This window comes from Prionailurus bengalensis, chromosome X, assembly GCF_016509475.1.
Source record: "Prionailurus bengalensis isolate Pbe53 chromosome X, Fcat_Pben_1.1_paternal_pri, whole genome shotgun sequence".
Lineage (NCBI taxonomy): Eukaryota > Metazoa > Chordata > Mammalia > Carnivora > Felidae > Prionailurus > Prionailurus bengalensis.
In genome coordinates, this window is record NC_057361.1 from 71,229,973 (window position 1) to 71,250,027 (window position 20,055).

Here is a 20,055-nt window from a genome sequence, read left to right on the forward strand (position 1 = left end):
TTTTCAAATGTATTTGTTTTTACTGCTTTTGTATTTTTGACTTTTCATACTCTTACTTATGATATTTCCTTTCCACTCAAAGAGTCCTCTTCAGGGGCACCTGGGCAGCTCACCTGGTTAAGCCTCCTCCAACTCTTGATTTCGGCTCAGGTCATAATCTCACGGTTTGTGAGATTGAGCCCCATGCCAGGCTCTGCACTGACAATGTGGAGCCTACTTGGGATTCTCTCTCCCTCTCTCAAAATACATAAATAAACATTAAAGAGTCCTGTTTAATATTTCTTGTGGGACTAGTTTAGTGGTCATGAAATACTTTAGTTTTTGTTTGAGAAATTCTTTCTCTCTCCCTTATTCTGAATGATAGCCTTGCTGAATGGAGTATTCTTGGCTGTGTATTTTTCCCTTTCTGCTCATTTCTTATATCATGCCACTCCCTTCTGGCCTGTAAAGTTTCTGCTGAATTATCTGCTGGTAGCCTTATGGTGTTTCTCTTGTATACAAGTATCTTTTTTCTCTTGCAACCTTTGAAATTCTTTTTTTATCACAATTTTTTTTTTGTCATTTTAATTACTGTGTGCCTTGGTGTGGACTTCCTTGGGTTGAATTTGTTGGGGGATGTCTGTGGATTGGGATATCTTATTTCCTTCCACAAATTAGGGAAGTTTTCAGGTATTATTTTTTCAAAAAAAAACTTCTTCCCCCTTTTCTCTCTCTTATTCTGGAATCCGATTAATGTGAATGTTATTACTCTTGATGGAGTGACTGAGTTTCCTGTCTATTCTCATTTTGCACATTTTTTTCCTCACCTGCCCAGTTTGATTACTTTTCATTACTCTGTCTTCCAGGTCATTAATTCATTTTCCTGCCTTCTCTAGCCTGCTATTAATTCCATCAAGTTTATTTTTAATTTCATTCATTGTGTTCTACAACTATTATTGGTTCATTTTTATCTCTTTGTTAAGGGTCTCACTGATGTCCTCTACTTTTTCTCAAGTCCAGTGCATATCTTTATGATCATTATTTCAAATTCTATATCTAGCATATTACTTATATCCATTTCAGTTAGTTCTCTTGCTGTGGTTTGAGCCTGTTCTTTCATTTGGACATATTTCTCTGTCTCTTCATTTTGTCTAACTCTCTGTGTCTATTTCTGTGCATTAGGAAACTCAGCTAGGTCTTATGCTCTTGAAAGTAGTGGGAAGGGTGCACACTTTTAACAAGGTGGCACTGGTCCTCTTCCACAGGGGGCATGTAGTTTGTTTGGATACTGGGGATGTCCAGGGCTGGTTCAAAAAGCACACGTGGGTAGGGGGTGTGAGGTTTTTTTCCTTTAATGTTTATTTATTTATTTTGAGAAAGAGAGTATGGGAGGGAGCCAGAGAGAGTGAGGGAGAGAAGGAGAATCCCAAGTAAACTCTGCGCTATCAGCATAGAGCCTGATGTGGGGCTCAAATCTCACAATCATGAGATCATGACCTGAGCTGAAAACAAGAGTTGGATGCTTAACCGACTGAGCCAGGTGACCTACCCCCTCCCCAGTTTTTGTATGTGAGGGGCTTAGTTTTAACAAGGTGTGCACATAGTCTCTGGGAGGTGATCAGTCATTCCCCCTGGGACTGAGGCTTGGAAAATGTGTGGATCAGGAGATGCGTTGTTGGTGAGGTTAATGCTGGCCTTCTGGATAGGGAACCCAAAGTGTATGACTGGAATGGATGGATCTGCCAAATCACAGGGTGTGGGGCTTGGTATAAGAAAGTTACTTAGTGTCAGTGCTGCACTGGTTCCTTCAGGTGGCCTTGTGTTTATGCTGAGGGACAGGGGAGGGAAATGTCACTTGCCAGCTCCTTTATTCCTGGAAGGGCCTCCCTGGTATCCCAGACTATCTGGGACTGCTCTGAGGTGAGTAAATAATTCTCCTTGTTTGCCCCAGGTGTGTTTCAAACTGCTGCTTCTACTCTAGATCTCATCAGACTGCTTATAGTGTTACCTCTTTAAGGGTGGGACTGAGCTTCCTAATGCCCTCTGGGGTCTTCCAGAGCTAAGACTGCTGATTTTTAAAATTCCAAGTTTTAAGTCCCTCTGGCTTTAAGAACTCACAAAATTTGACCCTTCTTGCTTTCAAAGCCAAATATTTTGGGGATTATTCCCCCTGCCATCCCTGTGTGGGCTCCCCACGGTGATTGTTTCTTGCCAGAATTCTCTGCCCCTAGGTTCCCTCCTGACTCTGGATGCCCAGGGCTCTTTTAGCTCCCCACCAGGTCTCTGCGCTTCCTGTACTTTTTGTTGTGGTCTCTTCTCCACCTTTTGTCATGGAATTTGTTTTGCCAGTCTTTGCATTGTTTTCTGGGTTATTTACACTGATGTAAGTGTTACTTAGTTGTATCCACAGGGCCAGGTGAGCTTAGGGTCCCCTTACTCTGCCATCTCCCTCACCTGCCAGTTGAGTTCTTTATTTTTTTAATTTCCAGTTCCAGAAGTTCTCTGTTTACATTAGCTTTGGTAATTTTTGTACTCTCTTCCTCTGAACCCATATTTCCTTCTTTTATTTCTTTAAAAACAACAATAAATGTGCTTGATATTACATGTTCCATTTATACATTCTTTGTGGATCTGAGTCTGTTCTTTGTTGTTTCTGCTAGCTCTTGTCCAGATACTTCCTTGTGTTTTCTAACTTTATTTACCTTCTTTGTTTTCTTCTTCTTCTTCTTCTTCTTCTTCTTCTTCTTCTTTAACATTATGGGCTCATATTTCTTGAAACTTTATCTGTTGTAATTCTTTCAAGTCTTGGTAGCTTCCTCCAGAGGGGAGAGATTTGTTTCTGCCAAACATATGTGAGGGCTACCAGCTTAGAAGTACTTTAAATGTATTCTTGGTTTAAGATTTCTCCGATTACCCAGTTAGTTTAAAATGCTGCAGGTTATATGAGCTCTCACTTCTGTTTGCCAGTTCTTAGGAAATATTTTTTTTCCTCTGTACTTGGTACCCAGACTTTGATACAGTTAATTTTCCTAACAGTTATTTGCAGTGAACTGTTTATTCTTAATTCACTTTTAAGTTGATGATATTATAACTTTGAGATGCCAGCTTTGTAGAGTCCCCACTAAGATTGCCCACCTCAAGCTTTTTCTAGGTTTTGTTTCTTGATTCCATACTCCATGAACCATCTGTTTTACAGCAAATGACAACAAGGTAAAAACTGACTCTATTGTTTATCTCTGCATTTCAGCTGTTGTTTTTTAATTCTGGGTTTCTGAACAGTCTTTATAAACAGCTTACAGGATCATTCCTCCCATTTAAGATGGTTTTTAAGAATATTTTGTCAGCATTTTTAGTTGCTTTTATAGGAGGAAGTTTCATGAGGATTTCTCTTCTGCCTTACTCCTGGAAAAGGATGTCCATCATTTTATATTTTTAACATGAACTTTTTTTTTTGTCTCTAGCTCCCCATATATACCACACCACCTCTGCAGTCTAAATATGTTGAAGAGCAGCCTGGTCATTTACAAATGGGCTTTGCATCCATCCGTAAAACAACTGGTCATTATATTGGCTGGTGTAAGGTAAGTTAAGTTATAATAGTCGTTTAATGTTGGAGGTTTTTGATTTGTTCAGACACGTGATTCTCATGTTGCATTTGGTATTGTCAGAAGTTCTTCAGTGTTATTCATCAGGTGACTGGGCTAATGTAGAGGATCTAAGACTGCTTCATTCACATCTGTAGCGCTTTGTCACAGATGGCTAGAAGGCTGGACTCAGCTAGGAATGTTGACTGAAGCACCCATGTTTGCAGTCGTCTGGTCAATAGGTATTATAACTTTGAAGGTGTAGTGTTCTCAAGAGACAGTCCTTTTTTTTTTAAGCTTATTTACTTATTTTGAGAGAGAGAGAAAGAACACAAGTTGGGGAGGGGCAGAGAGAGAGGGAGAGAGAATCCCAAGCAGGTACCATGCTCAGCGTGGAGCCTGAAATGGGTCTCAGTCTCACAACTATGAGATCATTATGTGAGCTAAAATCAAGAGTTGGACGTTCAACAGACTGAGCCACCCAGGCGCCCCAAGAGACAGTCTTTAAAGAGAAGTAATTCAGTGGCATTTATGATCTGTGTTGGTTTGTACAGCTTGAAACCATGATGAACAGGATGAACCTCTGCATGAAAATCTCTAAGACAAAGTTACTAATACCAAGATAACACAATAACCATGACTTATTTCTTTCTTGTCTAGTGTAATTATTTCTGTGTTCTTTGCTTTGAAAATGTTTTTTGTTGTTTTTATTCCATGGTTTCATAGCAGATAGTTTAGAGATGGAGACCATATATTTCAGTTGCGTTTCTGGTTTCTTCAATAGAGTAAAGCATGACTGTGGATAATTACTATAGGTAAATCATTCTGTGCCTTCATTTTCCTTCTGATGTAACTGAGATAGTACCTATTGCTCAGTGAATGAATGTAACTATATTTGTTGCATTAAAATAGTTAGAAACAGGTAAAAGGAAAAAATGAAGACTTTAATCTCTTCAGTGGATTTATATAATCTTGATTTGTAGAGAATTTATGTTCCTCTATAAAAACAAACACTAGTCTATGTAAGATGATTTCTATCTTGAGATAAATGTCTAGGTTTTTTTCCCATTCTAATGCACACTAAAAAAAGGAGAAGACGAAGCACTTTAGGCTTGTTGTTATTACTTTCTTCACAAACATTATGTTGTTGCTGCCATATCTTTATTAGTCAGATATTGCTAAGCTGAAATATACCTCTATCTCTGCTTTATTTAAATTTCATTCATTTTTTAAGCCTTTATAAAATAAGATGATAAACCTTTGTGTTTCTGCAATAAATTATCTGTGAGATGCTCTGACTGTAGGCATTACTTCACCTGTTTATATGAGGAAAATAGTAAATAAGTATTATTCGTGTTAAATAGAATGAAAAGCAAGAAATTAAAAGAAGCTAAGTAAAACAAGTATTCTCATAGTGAATAAATGGGAAAGTTAGACTTAGATTTGGGTGCAGTGGTAACTCAACACTTAAAATATGGTCTCATGAGATGTGGACTGTTTAATTGTCAACATCTTGAAAAATTCAGCTGTCCTTTTTTTTTTTTTTTTCTTTTTGCTTAGGGTGTTTATGTCTTTGTGAAAAATGGGATAATGGATACAGTACAATTTGGAAAAGGTAGGTGAGTGAACCATCCATAATTAGAAATGTTCTGCTGTCTTTTTAACTTGACAGATTTAAATGTGAGAAAAATAAACAGGTTATGTTATTCATTTTCATGTTTTATGAACTGAGAAAATACTCTGTATAGCACTTTATGATAACAGTAACAAAGTAATAGTACCAATCCCTTATTAAGCAATTATTATATGCAAAGACACTATGATAAACATTGTACATAATTTATCTAATTTAATTTTTATAATAATTCTATGAGTGTTGGTATTATAATTATTCCCTTTTTACAGATAAGGAAACTGAGGTTTAGAAAGGTTAAGTTGGTTACCAAGGTCACATAGCTAGTAAATGGCAGCACCTAGACTCAAACTGAGGTCTGTTTTAGCTGCAAAGCCCATATTATATACTCAAAGCACAAAATTAGCAATGTGTCTCCATTGTTATCAGTTAGTTTAAATAAGTGCTATTTGCTGTTAAAATATGTAGAATTTTGCTATCTATTCCTAGGAAACACTATACCCACTAGTCACTCTAGAATGTTTGAGCTAATGTTGGATAGCACTTGTATTTGACTCTTTAGTTTGATAATGGTATTTGGCAGTAGACATATCTTCCTAATATTCTTGGCCTCAGCCAGTTGTCAACATAAATGTGTACGGGAGACAGAAAGATCATTTTTAAATGTTTCAATTTAATGTGTTATCATTACTTAAGTAATGTGTTAATCATTACTTAAGTATGTGTTATCATTACTTAAGGTATGTTGGAATTCCAAACTATATTCCTCATTTGTCTTGAAGAATACGATTAAATAAGTGATTGGCATTAAATAATTGTGATAGAAGAATGTATTTTCTTGAGTTATATGGAAACAAATAATTTATGTATATAAAAAGCCAGGAAGGGGCGCCTGGGTGGCGCAGTCGGTTAAGCGTCCGACTTCAGCCAGGTCACGATCTCGCGGTCCGGGAGTTCGAGCCCCGCGTCAGGCTCTGGGCTGATGGCTCAGAGCCTGGAGCCTGTTTCCGATTCTGTGTCTCCCTCTCTCTCTGCCCCTCCCCCGTTCATGCTCTGTCTCTCTCTCTGTCCCAAAAATAAATAAACGTTGATAAAAAGCCAGGAAATCTAGACTTGTGTCCACTCTTCATCTACTTTTGGTCTAGGGTCACTTCTAATCCTGATCATTGGTTTTAACCAAGAGCAGTGGCTCCTCTGGGTATTGGGGAGTAGTGGCATGCAGGGTCTAGAAGTTACATGTATCCCTAGTTAGTTATTCAAAGTTCTCTAATAAACTATTTCCATTCTTACTGGATCCTGCCACAGTTTGAACACATAATGCCAGAAATATTTTGAATCAATGATAGGGATATAGTACATACACAATCAGGCATTTAGTTTACAGTAATTCACATTAAAGTGTATACTCGTGCATCATATTTAATTAAAGAGTAATAATTGCCTGTATTAAGAAAACAATTATCAAATCAGCTGTGGAAGGAAGATTTTATTTTGTAACAAGGACTATTTTAAACACCTTTTTAAATTACTATTCAAATCATTCTTTTGTGTAGCTTTTCTGAAGTGTTTACACCATCTGCTACTATGATAACAAATTTCTTTAGCTTTTCTGCATCATATATACAGTGCCTAGTTATAATAAGTCATTTATATTAATTTTTAACTTATTTCTTAAAAGATGCTTATGTCTTTCTTAAAAGATGCTTATGTCTATCTGAAGAATCCACCTAGAGATTTTCTTCCAAAAATTGGAGTGATTACAGTTTCAGGATTAGCAGGCTTGTTTTCAGCAAGAAAAGGTAGGGTTTAAAAAAATACATTTTCTCTTTTAATACCAATATATTGTGAATTTTACTGTCATGGGAAAACCTCTTATGTTTTATTGAATGTTGTTAGGATAGGCTACTGTGAAAAAATTTTGTCTATTTTACAGCATGTTTACTTTTATAAAGAATGTGTTTTTAAAAATATAGCTATTCCAGTGCTTGCTTCAGCAACACATATGCTAAAATTGGAACGATACAGAGAAGACGGAGAAGACGAGCATGGCCCCTGCTCAAGGACGACATGCAAATTGGTGAAGCATTCCATATTAAAAAAAAAAAACTGGAAATCAGTTTGAAAATTTCTCTTATAAACTTAAACATGTACTTAGCATGAGACCAAGTAATCCCACTGCTGGGTATTTACCCTGGAAAAATGAAAAATCTGTACATAAATGTTTATAGTAACTCTATGATTACCAAAAGCTGGAAACAACCTCAATATCTTTCAGGAGTAAACTATATTTTGGCATTTCTAAACAAAGAAATTATATTCACCAGTAAAAGGAGTAAACCATTGACACATGCAACAGTCTTGATGAATCTGACAATAAGAAGCCAGTCTAAAAAAGTTAACATTGTATAATTCCATTTATATGACTTTCTCAAAAAGACAAAACTATAGTAACAACAACAAAAAAAAGGGGGTCAGTGGTTCCTAGGAGTTGAGTGGAAAGGTGTGACTATAATGTGATAGCATGAGATTTTCTTAAGAGTGAAAATAACTGTTCCATATCCTGATTATACTGGTGGTTATGTGACTATACATGTATTAAAATTGATAGAACTGTAGACGAAAAGTGTCGACTTTTCTGTATGATCATATCAAATACAATTTAAAAAATACAGCTATTCCTATTAAAATTGTAATTATAATTACAAATATAATTAATTATGATTATACTTTGTTTCTCATCTTTTAAAATATTTTTTAAATTTAAATAAGTTACCATACAGTGTAATAATTAGTTTCAGGTGTACAATGTAGTGATTCAACTCTTCCATACAACACCCAGTGTTCATCACAAGTATACTCCTTAAACCCTATTCTGTTTAACCCATCCCTCTACTCACCTTCCCTCTGGTAACCATCAGTTTGTTCTCTATAATAGTTAAGAGTCTGTTTCTTGGTTTGCCTCTCTCTCTCTCTTTTTTTTCCCTTTGCTCATTTGTTTTGATCCTTAAGTTCCACATATGAGTGAAATCATATGGTATTTGTCTTTCTGTGATTACTTCAGTTAGCATAATACTCTCTAGTTCCATCCATGTCCTTTCAAATGGCAAGATTTTGTGCTTTTTTATGGCTGAGTAATACTCCATTGTAAATATATACCATATCTTCTTTATCCATTCATCAGTTGATGGACACTTGGGCTGTTTCCATATTTTGGCTATTGTAGATAATACTGTTATAACAGTGGGATGCATGTAAACCTATGAATTAGTATTTTTGTATTCCTTGGGTAAATTCCTAAAAGTGGAAATGCTGGACTTTGCATAGTTCTATTTTTAACTATTTGGGAAATTCCAAACTATTTTCCAAAAAGCTGCACCAATTTCCATTACTACCAACAGTGCAGGAGGGTTCCTCTTTCTGCACATCCTCACCAACACATCTTGGTTCTTATCTGTTAATTTTAGCAATTCTGACAGGTATTATAGTTTTGATTTGTATTTCCCTGACTATGAGTGATGTTGAGAATCTATTCAAGTGTCTCTTGGCCATCTGTATGTCTTCATTGGAAAAATGTCTATTCATGTCTTTTGCTCACTTTTTAATCAGATTGTTTTTTGAGTGTTGAGTTTTAGAAGTTCTTTATATAGTTTGGATACCAACCTTTTATCAGATAGGTCATTTGCAGATATTTTCTCCCATTCCATAGGTTGCCTTTTAGTTTTGTTGATTTTTTCTTTTGATCTGCAGAAGCTTTTTATTTTGATGAAGTCCCAATAGTTTATTTTTGCCTTTGTTTCCCTTGCCTCAGGAGACATATTGAGAAAGAAGTAGCTATGGCCAGTGTCAAAGAAGTTACAGCCTGTGTTGTCTGTCTTCTGTGATTTTCGTGGTTTCCTATCTCACATTTAGGTCTTTCATCCACTTAGAGGTTATTTTTGTATATGGTGTAAGAAAGTGGTCGAATTTCTTTTGCATTTGGCTGTCCAGTTTTCCCAACACCATTTGTTGAAGAGACAGTCTTTTTTCTTGTAGGTATTCTTTCCTTTTATGTCAAATATTAATTGATTATATAGTTGTAGGTTCATTTCTAGGTTTTCTGTTCTGTTCCATTGATCTATGTCCCTGTTTTTGTGCCAGTGCCACACTGTGTTGATCACTACAGCTTTGTAATATAACTTGATGTTTGGAATTGTGAGTCTTCAGGTTCGCTTTTTTTTTTTTTTTTTTTTTTCAAGACTGCTTTGGCTATTCAAAATCTCTTGTAGTTCCATGCAAATTTTTGGGTTTTTTGTTCTAGCTCTGTGAAAAATGCTGTTGGTATTTTGTCTTGTTTATTTTTTTGAGAGAGACAGAGACAGCATGAGCAGAGGAAAGGCAGAGAGAGAGGGAGAGAGACAATCCCAAGCAGGCTCCAAACAATCAGTGCAGAGCCCAACGTGGGGGTCAAACTCATGAACCATGAGATCATGACCTGAGTTGACACCGAGAGTCAGATGCTTAACCAACTGAGCCAAGATTGCTTTGGATAGTATAGACAATTTAACAATATTTGTTCTTTGAGTCCATGAGCATGGGATATCTTTCCCTTTCCTCTGTCATCTTTAATTTCTTTTATCAGTGTTTTATAGTTTTCAGAGTATAGTTCTTTCACCTCTTGGTTAGATTTATTCCTAGGTATCTTGTTTTTGGTGCAATTGTAAATAGGACTGATTCCTTAATTTCTCTTTCTGCTGCATCATCATTGGTGTATAGAAATGCATTTCTATACATTGATTTTGTGTCTGCCATTTTACTGAAGTTATTACTCCAGTTTTTTGGTGTAGTCTTTCACGTTTTCTGTATATAGTATCATGTCATCTGTAAATAGTGAAAGTTTCACTTCTTCATTGCAGATTCAGATGGCTTTTTTTATTTTTGTCATCTCATTGTTGTGGCTAGGACTTCCAGTAAAATGTTCAATAACAGTGGTGAGAGTGGACATCCCCATCTCTTTCCTGACTGTCAAGGATAAGTTGTCAGTTTTTCTCATTTAGCATGTATTAGTCATGGGTTTTTAGTATATGGCCTTCATTATGTTGAGGTATGTTTCCTCTAACCCTACTTTGTTTAAGGTTTTTATTATGAATGGTTGTACTTTGTCAAATGTTTTTCTCTGCATCTATTGAAAGGATCATATGGTTCTTATCCTTTCTTTTATTAATTTGGTATATCACATTGATTGATTTGTGAATATTGATTCACCCTGTAGCCAAGGAATAAATATCACTTGATCATAGTGAATGATTTATTTAATATATTTTTGGATTTGGTTTGCTGGTTTTTTATTGAGAATTTTTGCATCCATGTTTACCAGGAATTTTGGCCTATAGTTCTCTTTTTTAGGAGGTCTTTATCTGGTTTTGGTATTGGGGTGAAACTGTCCTGATAAAATGAATTTGGAAGTTTTCTTTTCTTTGCTATTTTTTGGAATAGTTTGTGAAGTATAGTTATTAACTCTTCTTTAAATGTTTGGCAGAATTGCCTGTGAAGCCATCTGGCCCTGGACTTGTGTTTTTTCAGAGATTTTTGATTATTGATTCAATTTCTTTGGTGGTTTTTAGTCTGTTCAAGTTTTCTCCACCTTTCTTTTCTCCACCTTTCTTTTTCAGTTTTGTTAGTTCTAGGAATTCATCCATTTCTTCCCAGTTGCCAAATTTGTTGGCATAGAGTTTTTCATAATATTCTCAAGATTTTTTGTATTTCTGTGGTGTTGGTTGTGATTTCTCCTCTCATTTGTAATGTTATTTATTTGGATCTTTTTAGATAAGTTTAGCTAGAGTTTTATAAATTTTGTTAGTTATTTCAAAGAACCAGCTCCTGGTTTCATTGATCTGTTTTATTGTTTGTTTGTTTTATTTAGTTTCTATATCATTTATTTCTGCTCTAATCTTTATAATTTCCTTCCTTATCCTAGCTTTAGGCTTTGCTTCTTGTTCTTTTTCTAACTCCTTTAGGTGTAAGGTTAGGTTGCATATTTGAGATTTTTCTTCTTGAGGTAGGCCTGTGTTGCTATATATTTTCTGTTAGGACTGCTTTTGCTGTGTCCCAAAGGTTTGGGACCGTTATGTTTTCATTTATTTTTTAATTTCTTCTCTGATTTCTTGGTTGACTCATTCATTGTTTAGCAGCATGTTTAGCTTCCAGGTATTTGTGGTTGTTCCAAATTTTTTTCTTGTGGTTGATTTCTAATTTCTTAGTGTTGTGGTCAGAAGAGGTGCATGGAATGGTATCAGTCTTTTTGATATTCTTGAGGCCTGTTTAGTAACCTAACGTGATCTATTCTGGACAGTGTCCCATGTGCACTTGAAAACAGTGTATTCTGTTGCTTTAGGATGGAATATTCTGAATATATCTGTCAAGTCCATCTCTGTCATTCACAGTCATTGTTTCCTTATTGTTTTTCTGTTTAGATGATTTGTCCATTGATGTAATTGGGGTATCAAAGCCCCTACCTAATATTATCATGTTATAGTCAATTCTTTTATGTTACTACTTTGTATATTTGGTTGCTTCCATGTTGAGTGCATAATTTGCAATTATTATATCTCCTTGTTGGATTGTGCATTTATTATCATATAGTATCTTTCCTTGTCTCTTTTTACAGTCTTTGTTTTAAAGTCTCTTTTGTCCAATATAAATGTTGCTACTCTGGCTTTCTTTTGGCATCCTTTTGCATGGCAAAGTTTTCTCCATCTACTCATTTTCAATCTGCACATGTCTTTAGGTCTAAGGTGAGACTGTTGTAGGCAGCAGATAGATGGGTCTTCTTTTCTAATCCATTCTGATACCCTATGTCTTTTGATTGGAGTGTTTATTCCATTTACATTCAAAGTAATTATTGATAGATATGTATTTATTGCCATTTTATTACTTGTTTTGCCCTTGTTTCTGTAGATTTTCTCTTATCCTTTCTTGCCTTTGTCACTTTTGGCCTCCTTTACTATTTCAAAGAGTCCCCTTTACTATTTCTTGCAGGGCTGGTTTAGTGGTCATTAACTCCTTTAGTTTTTGTTTGTGTGGGAGACTTTTTATCTCTCCTTCTATTCTGAGTGATAACCTTGCTGGATAGAGTGTTTTTGGATACAGATTTTTCCCATTCAGTACTTTGAATATGTTATGTTATTCCCTTTTGGCTTGCAAAGTTTCTTTGAAAAATCTCCAGCTAGCCTTGTGAGTTTTTCCTGATAAGTTAAGAACTTCTTTTGCCTTGCTGCTTTTAAGATTCTTTTCCTTATCACCATATTTCACAAATTTAATTACAATAAGTCTTGGTATTGGCCTGCTTTTGTCAATTTTGATGGGAGTTCTCTGTTCCTGGATCTGGATGTATGCTTCCTTTCCCAGATTAGGTAAGTTTTAAGCTATTATTTCTTCAAAGAAATTTTCTGTCCCCTTTTCTCTCTTGTCATTTTTTGGTATTCATATAGTACAAATGTTATACATTTGATGGAGTCACTAAGTTCCTTAAGTATATTTTCGTGTTCCATAATTATTCTTTCTCTCTTTTGTTTAACTTCATTAATTTCCATTATTTCGTCTTCCAGGTCAATAATTCGTTCCTCTACTTCTTCCAGCCTCTTGTTCATTGCATCAAGCCTGTTTCTTGTCTCTTTTATTGAACTGTTTGTCTCCAGTTGGTTCCTTTTTAACTCTCTTATCTCTGTGATAAGGCTCTTACCTATGTGTTCTATTCTTATCTCAAGCCCATGAGTCTCCTTATGATCATTGATTTAAATTCTCCATCAGACATGTTGCTGACATCTGTTTCTCTTAGATCTCTGGCCCTTGCCCTATCTCGTTCTTGCATTTGGGATCAATTACTCCATCTTTGCATTTTGTCTAAGTCTCTACCTTTATCTCTGTGTTAGAAAAGCCAGTCACATCTCCTGCTCCTGAGAAGTGGCTTTATGAAGAAGAGGTGCTGTAGTACCCAGGACCTGGCCCTTCAGGGGGTGTCTCTGGTATGTGCTACATACACTCTGCTGTTGTGTTTTGGCTGCTGTATCCTTCCGGCCAGTCATCTACAAAGGCTGTCTTTGTCTGCTATGGGCAGTTTCCGTCCCTGGCCTGAATATGGTGAGTTTAAATTAGGTGTGCTCTGGTCTGCTTGTGAAATGAGACCTAGCACCACCTACACCAGAACTGAAGCCCTGTAGAACTCTCTTGTTGGTAGATATGGTGTTGGTAGGGTTTTATGCTGGTCTTCTGGGTGAGGGTCCCACCATGGTGAGAATGAGGCAAGTGTGACTGAGAAGGACAGTCTTACCAGAATGCAGAGGGTAGGGCTTGGTGTATATAAGTTAGGCAGGCAGTGTTGGCACTTCACTACTTCCTGTCAGTAGCTCTGTGTTTGTGCTGAGGGGCAGGAAAGGGAAATGGTGCCAGACAGCTCTTTTGTTCCCAGAGTAGTATCTTTGTGAATGTTGCCTCTCAAGGATGCACTCCATTAAGAGCAAACAAGCTCCCCACTGTGTGCCCCAGGTGCACTTCCTATCACTGTTTCCACACTTTCTGCCCCTAGGTTATTTGCCCCCCTTCTCTCCAGGAGCAGGGCAGTGCCTGCCTTGCTGTATCACAGCCAAGTCCACTGACTTATAAAACTCCATGTTTTAAGTCCTACAGGTTGCAGAAACTCAAAAAATTAGCACTTCTCAATCTCCAAGCCAATGGCTTTGGCGAAGTCTCTTTTTCCATTTCCCTGTGTGTTTCCCTCTGTCTCGCCCTTCTCTATACCATGGCTCCCTCTTTTCTGCAGCAGCTAGGATCCGTTGCTCCCCTAAACCACACCTCTGCACTTCCTACCTTCTTTGATTTGGCCTCTTCTCTCCTTTTAATTGTAGAGGTTGTTCTGCCAGTCTTCATATCTATTTCTGGTTTATCTAGGATGATTTGATAGTTCTCTAGTTGTGTTTCTGGGATGAGGTGAGCCTAAAGTCCTCTTACCACCATCATCCTCTACTCACTTTCTACAAAAAAAATTTAGAGTCTCTGGCTATTAAACAAAAAAAGACCTTGGGAATTTTATGTTAATGTAAAAATGTATACAAACCACTCAAACTTGTTTTCTCTGCTTTGTCATAACTATCCATATTCTGGGGGCTATATTAAGTTTTGGAGACAGAGATGCTGGTACCAGAAAAATATTTTTTTCTTTTATCTTCTCATCCTGAGCAAGGTTGCTAGAACTGACATCAGCCACCTCAGAATGGAGTTTGTGAAACTAGACAACTCATCACTCTCATTCAGCACATGAGGCTTGATATGCTTAATATCTTTTGTCCCTCTTTTTACCATGTGTCTCTGTCAACCTTGCCATTCCTTCTCACTCTACCACTTTTATCGAGGGTCCCCAAGACCACCCATGGGTTTGATGAATAAGTAGGAAGACTTAGAGGACTCAGTCTGTAATAATAGGCTTTATTACAGTGAGAAGTTATAAAGTAAAGTAAGCAGAGGGAAAAGACACATGGGGCAAAGCTTGTAAGAAACCAGGAACAACCTTCCAGGAATCTTCTCCCTGTGGAGTCATATAAGATGTACTTAATTCTTCAACTAATGAATTGTGACAATATGTGTTAGATGTTGTCAGCCAAGGAAGCTCAGTAGAGAATGAGCAGTCAAGGTTATTACTAGTGGCTGATCACATAAGCACTATCTCTCTAGTATGTCCAGAATTCCAGACTCCCAGAAGGAAAGTAGTTTTTCAGCATAAACCATATTATTTCAACAAGCAGTTTAGGCACAATGCATCATTCTTATCATTCAGAGAATATTTTCAAGTCCCCAGATGCCAGTGAAGGGCCAGCTTTGCGAGCAGACCTTTCTAACAATGGCAGTCTCAAGATACTATGTTAACTCTTTTCTGCACCTTATTAAATAACTACCTTTCATAAGCATATGGTGAATTTCATATTTTCCCATCTTTAACCTTTGGGTATGGAAATTCCTCTAAGTAGGCATTACTGCTTTTCCTCCTCATGCAAGCCCCGACTAAGCTATTATGGTTCTCTGGTCAATAGCCATTTTGGTCACCTTCCATTTATGTACCTCCACAACTCATTTGCCAGTGATTTTCCCCATACTAAATTACATGTGGTTTGAAGTCACAGCTCTGAACCAGTCTGAAATCTAATATCAGACACCTTATGGTTGGTTTGCCCAACTTTGGTCCCTAAAGTAGTCTCAACTCATGGTGCCTGGGTGGCTCAGTCAGTTAAGTGTCTGACTTTTCATTTTGGCTCAGGTTATGATCTCAAGGTTGTGAGATTGAGCCCCGTGTTGGGCTCTGCAATGGACATGGAGCCTGCTTGAGATGCTCTCTCTCTTTCCTTCTACCATTTGTGCTGTCTCTCTCTCTAAAAAAAAAAGGTAGTCTCAAGTATACCTAATCAGATACAAAACGTTTGTGAATTGAAAGAACATTCCAGCATTCTAACTTTAGCCCATATATCACATCTCAGTAGACCTAACACTCTCCCTTATAGCTAATATTAATGGTTCCTGTTATCTCATTTTTAATTCTAACGCTGTTGAGCAGCTTTTGCTTGGATACATATTATAAATTATTTATTAGGAAAAAAAATTGAAAACTCAGATCACTCTATATAGCAGTAAAACTCAAAGAAAAACATACTACTTGATTCTCAGTATGAAACTCATAATCCACTTGCAAAAGAATATGTTCCTTAGGTCATTCACATTGTTGCTAAATGTCAGAACTAGAATAATCTAACCCAATGTTTTACAAATTGCAGATCTCAACCTATTATTAGTGAAATAAACATAGTGAATCTCAAGAGACATTTTATTAAAAAATTAGGGGAGAACAGCAAATATCAGGGTTCTGTACTTAGTATGGTAAATATTGTGAAATTTTTGTTTCCATGGAGTGTATGTGTGTGTGTGTGTGTGTGTGTAAGATAGGTCATAGGTCAGGGAGTCTGAGTGGCTCAGTCAGTTAAGTGTCCCAACTCTTGTTCTCAACTCGGGTCTTGACCTCAGGGTTATGAGTTCAAGCCCCATGTTGGGCTCGATGCTGGGCCTGGAGCCTACTTTAAGAAAAAAAAAAAGATAGGTCATAGCTCATAATGTAAAATTTATTCTTTAATATGAGACATGGTCAAAAAATGTATGAAAGCTGTTGATTAGTCTAATCCCATTAGCTACAGATAGAAGTCCAGAGAAGGAAAATCACTCAGTGATTTCATAGTACATAACTTGTTTAGTGGCTGTGTCTAGAGCCTTTCCTACTTATTGGAGTAGGGCTATTTAATTCAAATGAAATTTATGTTCTGGTAGACTGGCCTTTCTTATCAAGTAAAGAGAAGTTTTTTTAATGTTTAAAATGATACATCAAGGAAAAAATGTCACTTTCCAAGGTTAGGAGCAGCATAATTAGGGGGATTTGGCTAAGTCAAAGAAACCTGCATTAAGAGATGTTAGGTCAGTAAAATCAAAAACCAAACTATGGATATTAGAATAATAGTGAGCAGGACGAGAGTAAAGGAGCAAGTTAAGACAGATTTTCTTCTAACTTAAGATATGTTTTAACAGATCTAGACCCTCTTTCACATTATCAGACAAAACAGTTTAAAACCAAAAGAAAGCTAAATTAGAGGTTGAAGTAGCCTACTTACCCACCTTTCCCAACCTCAATCTTATTTTTTTAAGCTTATTTATTTATTTTGAGAGAGAGAGTGAGCAGGGGAGGGGCAGAGTCAGAGAGGGAGAGAGAGAATCTCAAGAAGGCTCCATGCTGTCAGCGCAGAGCCCGATGTAGGGCTCAGTCTCATGAACTGTGAGATCGTGACCTGAGCTAAAATCAAGAGTTGGACCCTTAACTGAGCCACCCAGCAGCCCTTCCCTAGCTCAGTCTTGTAGACATGACTGTAGAAGGCTTTCTTACTATTAGGTGAGCCAGATGCAAAAATAGCTCGTTTTTATTTGCAAACACTGCCAGTTATTTTTTTCTTTAGTCTTTACTGATATGCCAAATAAGCTGTTTCATTTTTAAAGTAAGGGTTGTAAGAGCTGTTTCAGAGAATAAAAGTACTTACCCAATTAGAAATCCCATCATCTAATTGCCCAAATCATATTTAAAGAGTCCAAGGTACCCATTCAAGCATTTAAGATACGTATTGTTTTGAACCAATTGTCTGTTGGAACTAAGCTATGGTTTAGAGTGGTGGGTTTCAAACTATTCTACAGAATTTAGGGTTCCTTGAAAGTGTTTACAGTTGTTAGGGAGATAAGGGAAGAGCATGCAGGTAGGGCTTAACACTAAGCTTCCCTCCCCCAGGCTAACCAGAGTAGCTTCAACTTTGTAAGTTTTATATAGAAGTTCGTAGTGAGATTGTATTTTGAAGATATTTTAAAGGATTTTGCTGTTAAAAAAAGTTTGAAAATGTCTCCTGGATGCTTAGATTAGGAACTTTTTTGAAATGAGTTCAAAGTCCTTAGCTGATTAGTTAGTTGCATCTTTCATCTTAAGGACATAATCAAAACAGGATATGTAAAGAGAGCCCATTTCACTTTAACATGGTGTCACAAGCATGATAGTTGTTCAATTCTCCATATTATCATGCTTTATGAGATACTTGAAACAAATGTGTTTACAACTTTGGGTTTCTTGGGATATGAAAAAAATACCTAGTTTTTAAAAAGAAGAAAATCATTAACCCCCTATGTGTAGTTAATTAACAATTTTAAATTGAGAACACTTTTCTAAACTTGGGCATGACAACTAAGAAGTTTTATTTGATTTGTGATCCTTAAGGGTATTTTAGCTACCATTTAATTGATATAATTATCTAAAGAGTAAATTAACATAGGATAATGACTTAAAGGGGAACAAAGAGAATATTAAAGTTATAAAAGCATCAAGTCTCTGCTAGCATCTGTTTGGAGTATAACAGTTTATTTGAAATTCATAGGTTCCAGGTTTAAGAAAATTGCTTATCCCTTGGGACTGGCCACTTTAGGAGCAACTGTTTGCTACCCAGTTCAGTCAATAATAATTGCAAAGGTAAGTTCTTTTTTCTTTTTTCCTTTTTTTTTTTTTTTTGGCTTGTTGTTTTATTTTTTTATTGTTTAATTTATATCCAAGGTAGTTAGCATATAGTGCAGCATTGATTTCAGGAGTAGATTCCTTAATGCTCCTTACCCATTGAGACCATTCCCGCTCCCACAACCCCTCCAGCAACCCTCTGTTTGTTCTCTATATTTAAGAGTCTTTTATGTTTTGTCCCCCTCCCTTTTTTTACATTATTTTTGCTTCCCTTCCCCTTATGATCATCTGTTTTATATCTAAAAGTCCTCATATGAGTGAAGTCATATGGTATTTCTTCTTAAGTGATACCTACATTTCAGTATTTGTTTAAACTCTTAATGTGACAGTATTTAAATGTCATAAGTATCTGCAACATTCAATTTTCAGAGAAATATGGTTAGTATCAACTCTTATCTTGGCAAAATCACATTCACATTTGAGCATGGTAAATGCTATTCCTAATTATTTAGTCTCACAAATAAATAGGATGAATTTGTTTAAATATAATTCAACAATATAAATGCCACTTTGGGATTAAGTCCAGATACAGTGAATTCTGAATTATAATTTATGGGGAGAAATACTGCTCTGTTGTTGGGCTCTGTGAAATTCAATTTTTAATTAGAAAATTATACCTGCTGGCTGCTGTCAGTTCATCAGATTAACATGATGCAAGGAACAGTGAATTGATAGATAACAGGCTTCTGAAGGTAAAAAAAAAAAAATTATATACACAAACTCAATTTTGATACCACCTGGAATTAAGTAACACTTGCCCTGAGTCCATATTACAGATGCTTTGTCATTTTCTTTTCAGCTTACCTACAAATCCAAACATTCTCTCAATGATTTGAACAGTTTGTGTCAGTATTTTACTTTTAATACATATTTAGATTCAGAAGGAGAGTTTTGGGTTATGAAGTTTTTTCTTCTTTTGTTTCTTTCAATTAGCAACATTTAACATTTCCCCCTTGCACTTGAAGTAGTGTGTAGTGTTGCCAGAAGGACTTTCTGTACTTGTGTTCTTGTTACTACATTTCTTTAATTATTGATTTAGGTGAAACTGTCTACTCAGTATTTTAGGAATGACAAAGATATAGTGCCCTTTGTAGTTTGTTATGTGATCAAGCTATACTCTGGAAAACAGTGTGGAGGTTCCTCAAAAAATTAAAAATAGATCTACGCTATGACCCAGCAATAGCACTACTAGAAATTACCTAAGGGATACAGAAGTGCTGATGTATAAGGGCACTTGTACCCCAATGTTTATAGCAGCACCCTCAACAATAGCCAAATTATGGAAAGAGCCTAAATGTCCATCAACTGATGAATGGATACAGAAATTGTGGTTTATATACACAATGGAATACTACGTGGCAATAAGAAAGAATGAAATAGGGCCTTTTGTAGCAACGTGGATGGAACTGGAGAGTGTTCTGCTAAGTGAAATAAGTCATACAGAGAAAGACAGATACCATATGTTTTCACTCTTAGGTGGATCCTGAGAAACTTAACAGGAGACCATGGGGGAGGGGAAGAAAAAAAAAAGTTAGAGAGGGAGGGAGCCAAACCATAAGAGACTTTTAAAAACTGAGAACAATCTGAGGGTTGATGGGGGTTGGCAGGAGGGGAGGGTGGGTGATGGACATTGAGGAGGGCACCTGTTGGGATGAGCACTGGGTGTTGTATGGAAACCAATTTAACAATACATTTCATATTAAAAAAATTAATTAAATAAATAAATAAAACATAATTGAGATTGTAGTGTATAT

The 20,055-nt window shown here is 36.4% G+C and overlaps 1 protein-coding gene and 1 pseudogene across 2 annotated transcripts in view; both read left to right on the plus strand.

Moving 5' to 3' along the window:
- APOOL (apolipoprotein O like) overlaps window positions 1-20,055 on the plus strand; it is a 102,895-nt gene that overhangs the window by 66,164 nt on the left and 16,676 nt on the right. For both annotated transcript variants that reach the window (XM_043571259.1, XM_043571258.1), the window contains 4 exons: window positions 3,441-3,560; window positions 5,124-5,178; window positions 6,897-6,995; window positions 18,168-18,259. In XM_043571259.1, the coding sequence (XP_043427194.1) occupies window positions 3,441-3,560; window positions 5,124-5,178; window positions 6,897-6,995; window positions 18,168-18,259 (366 nt within the window). The remainder of the gene's footprint in view (window positions 1-3,440; window positions 3,561-5,123; window positions 5,179-6,896; window positions 6,996-18,167; window positions 18,260-20,055) is intronic.
- Window positions 7,178-7,293, plus strand: LOC122478076 (annotated as a pseudogene).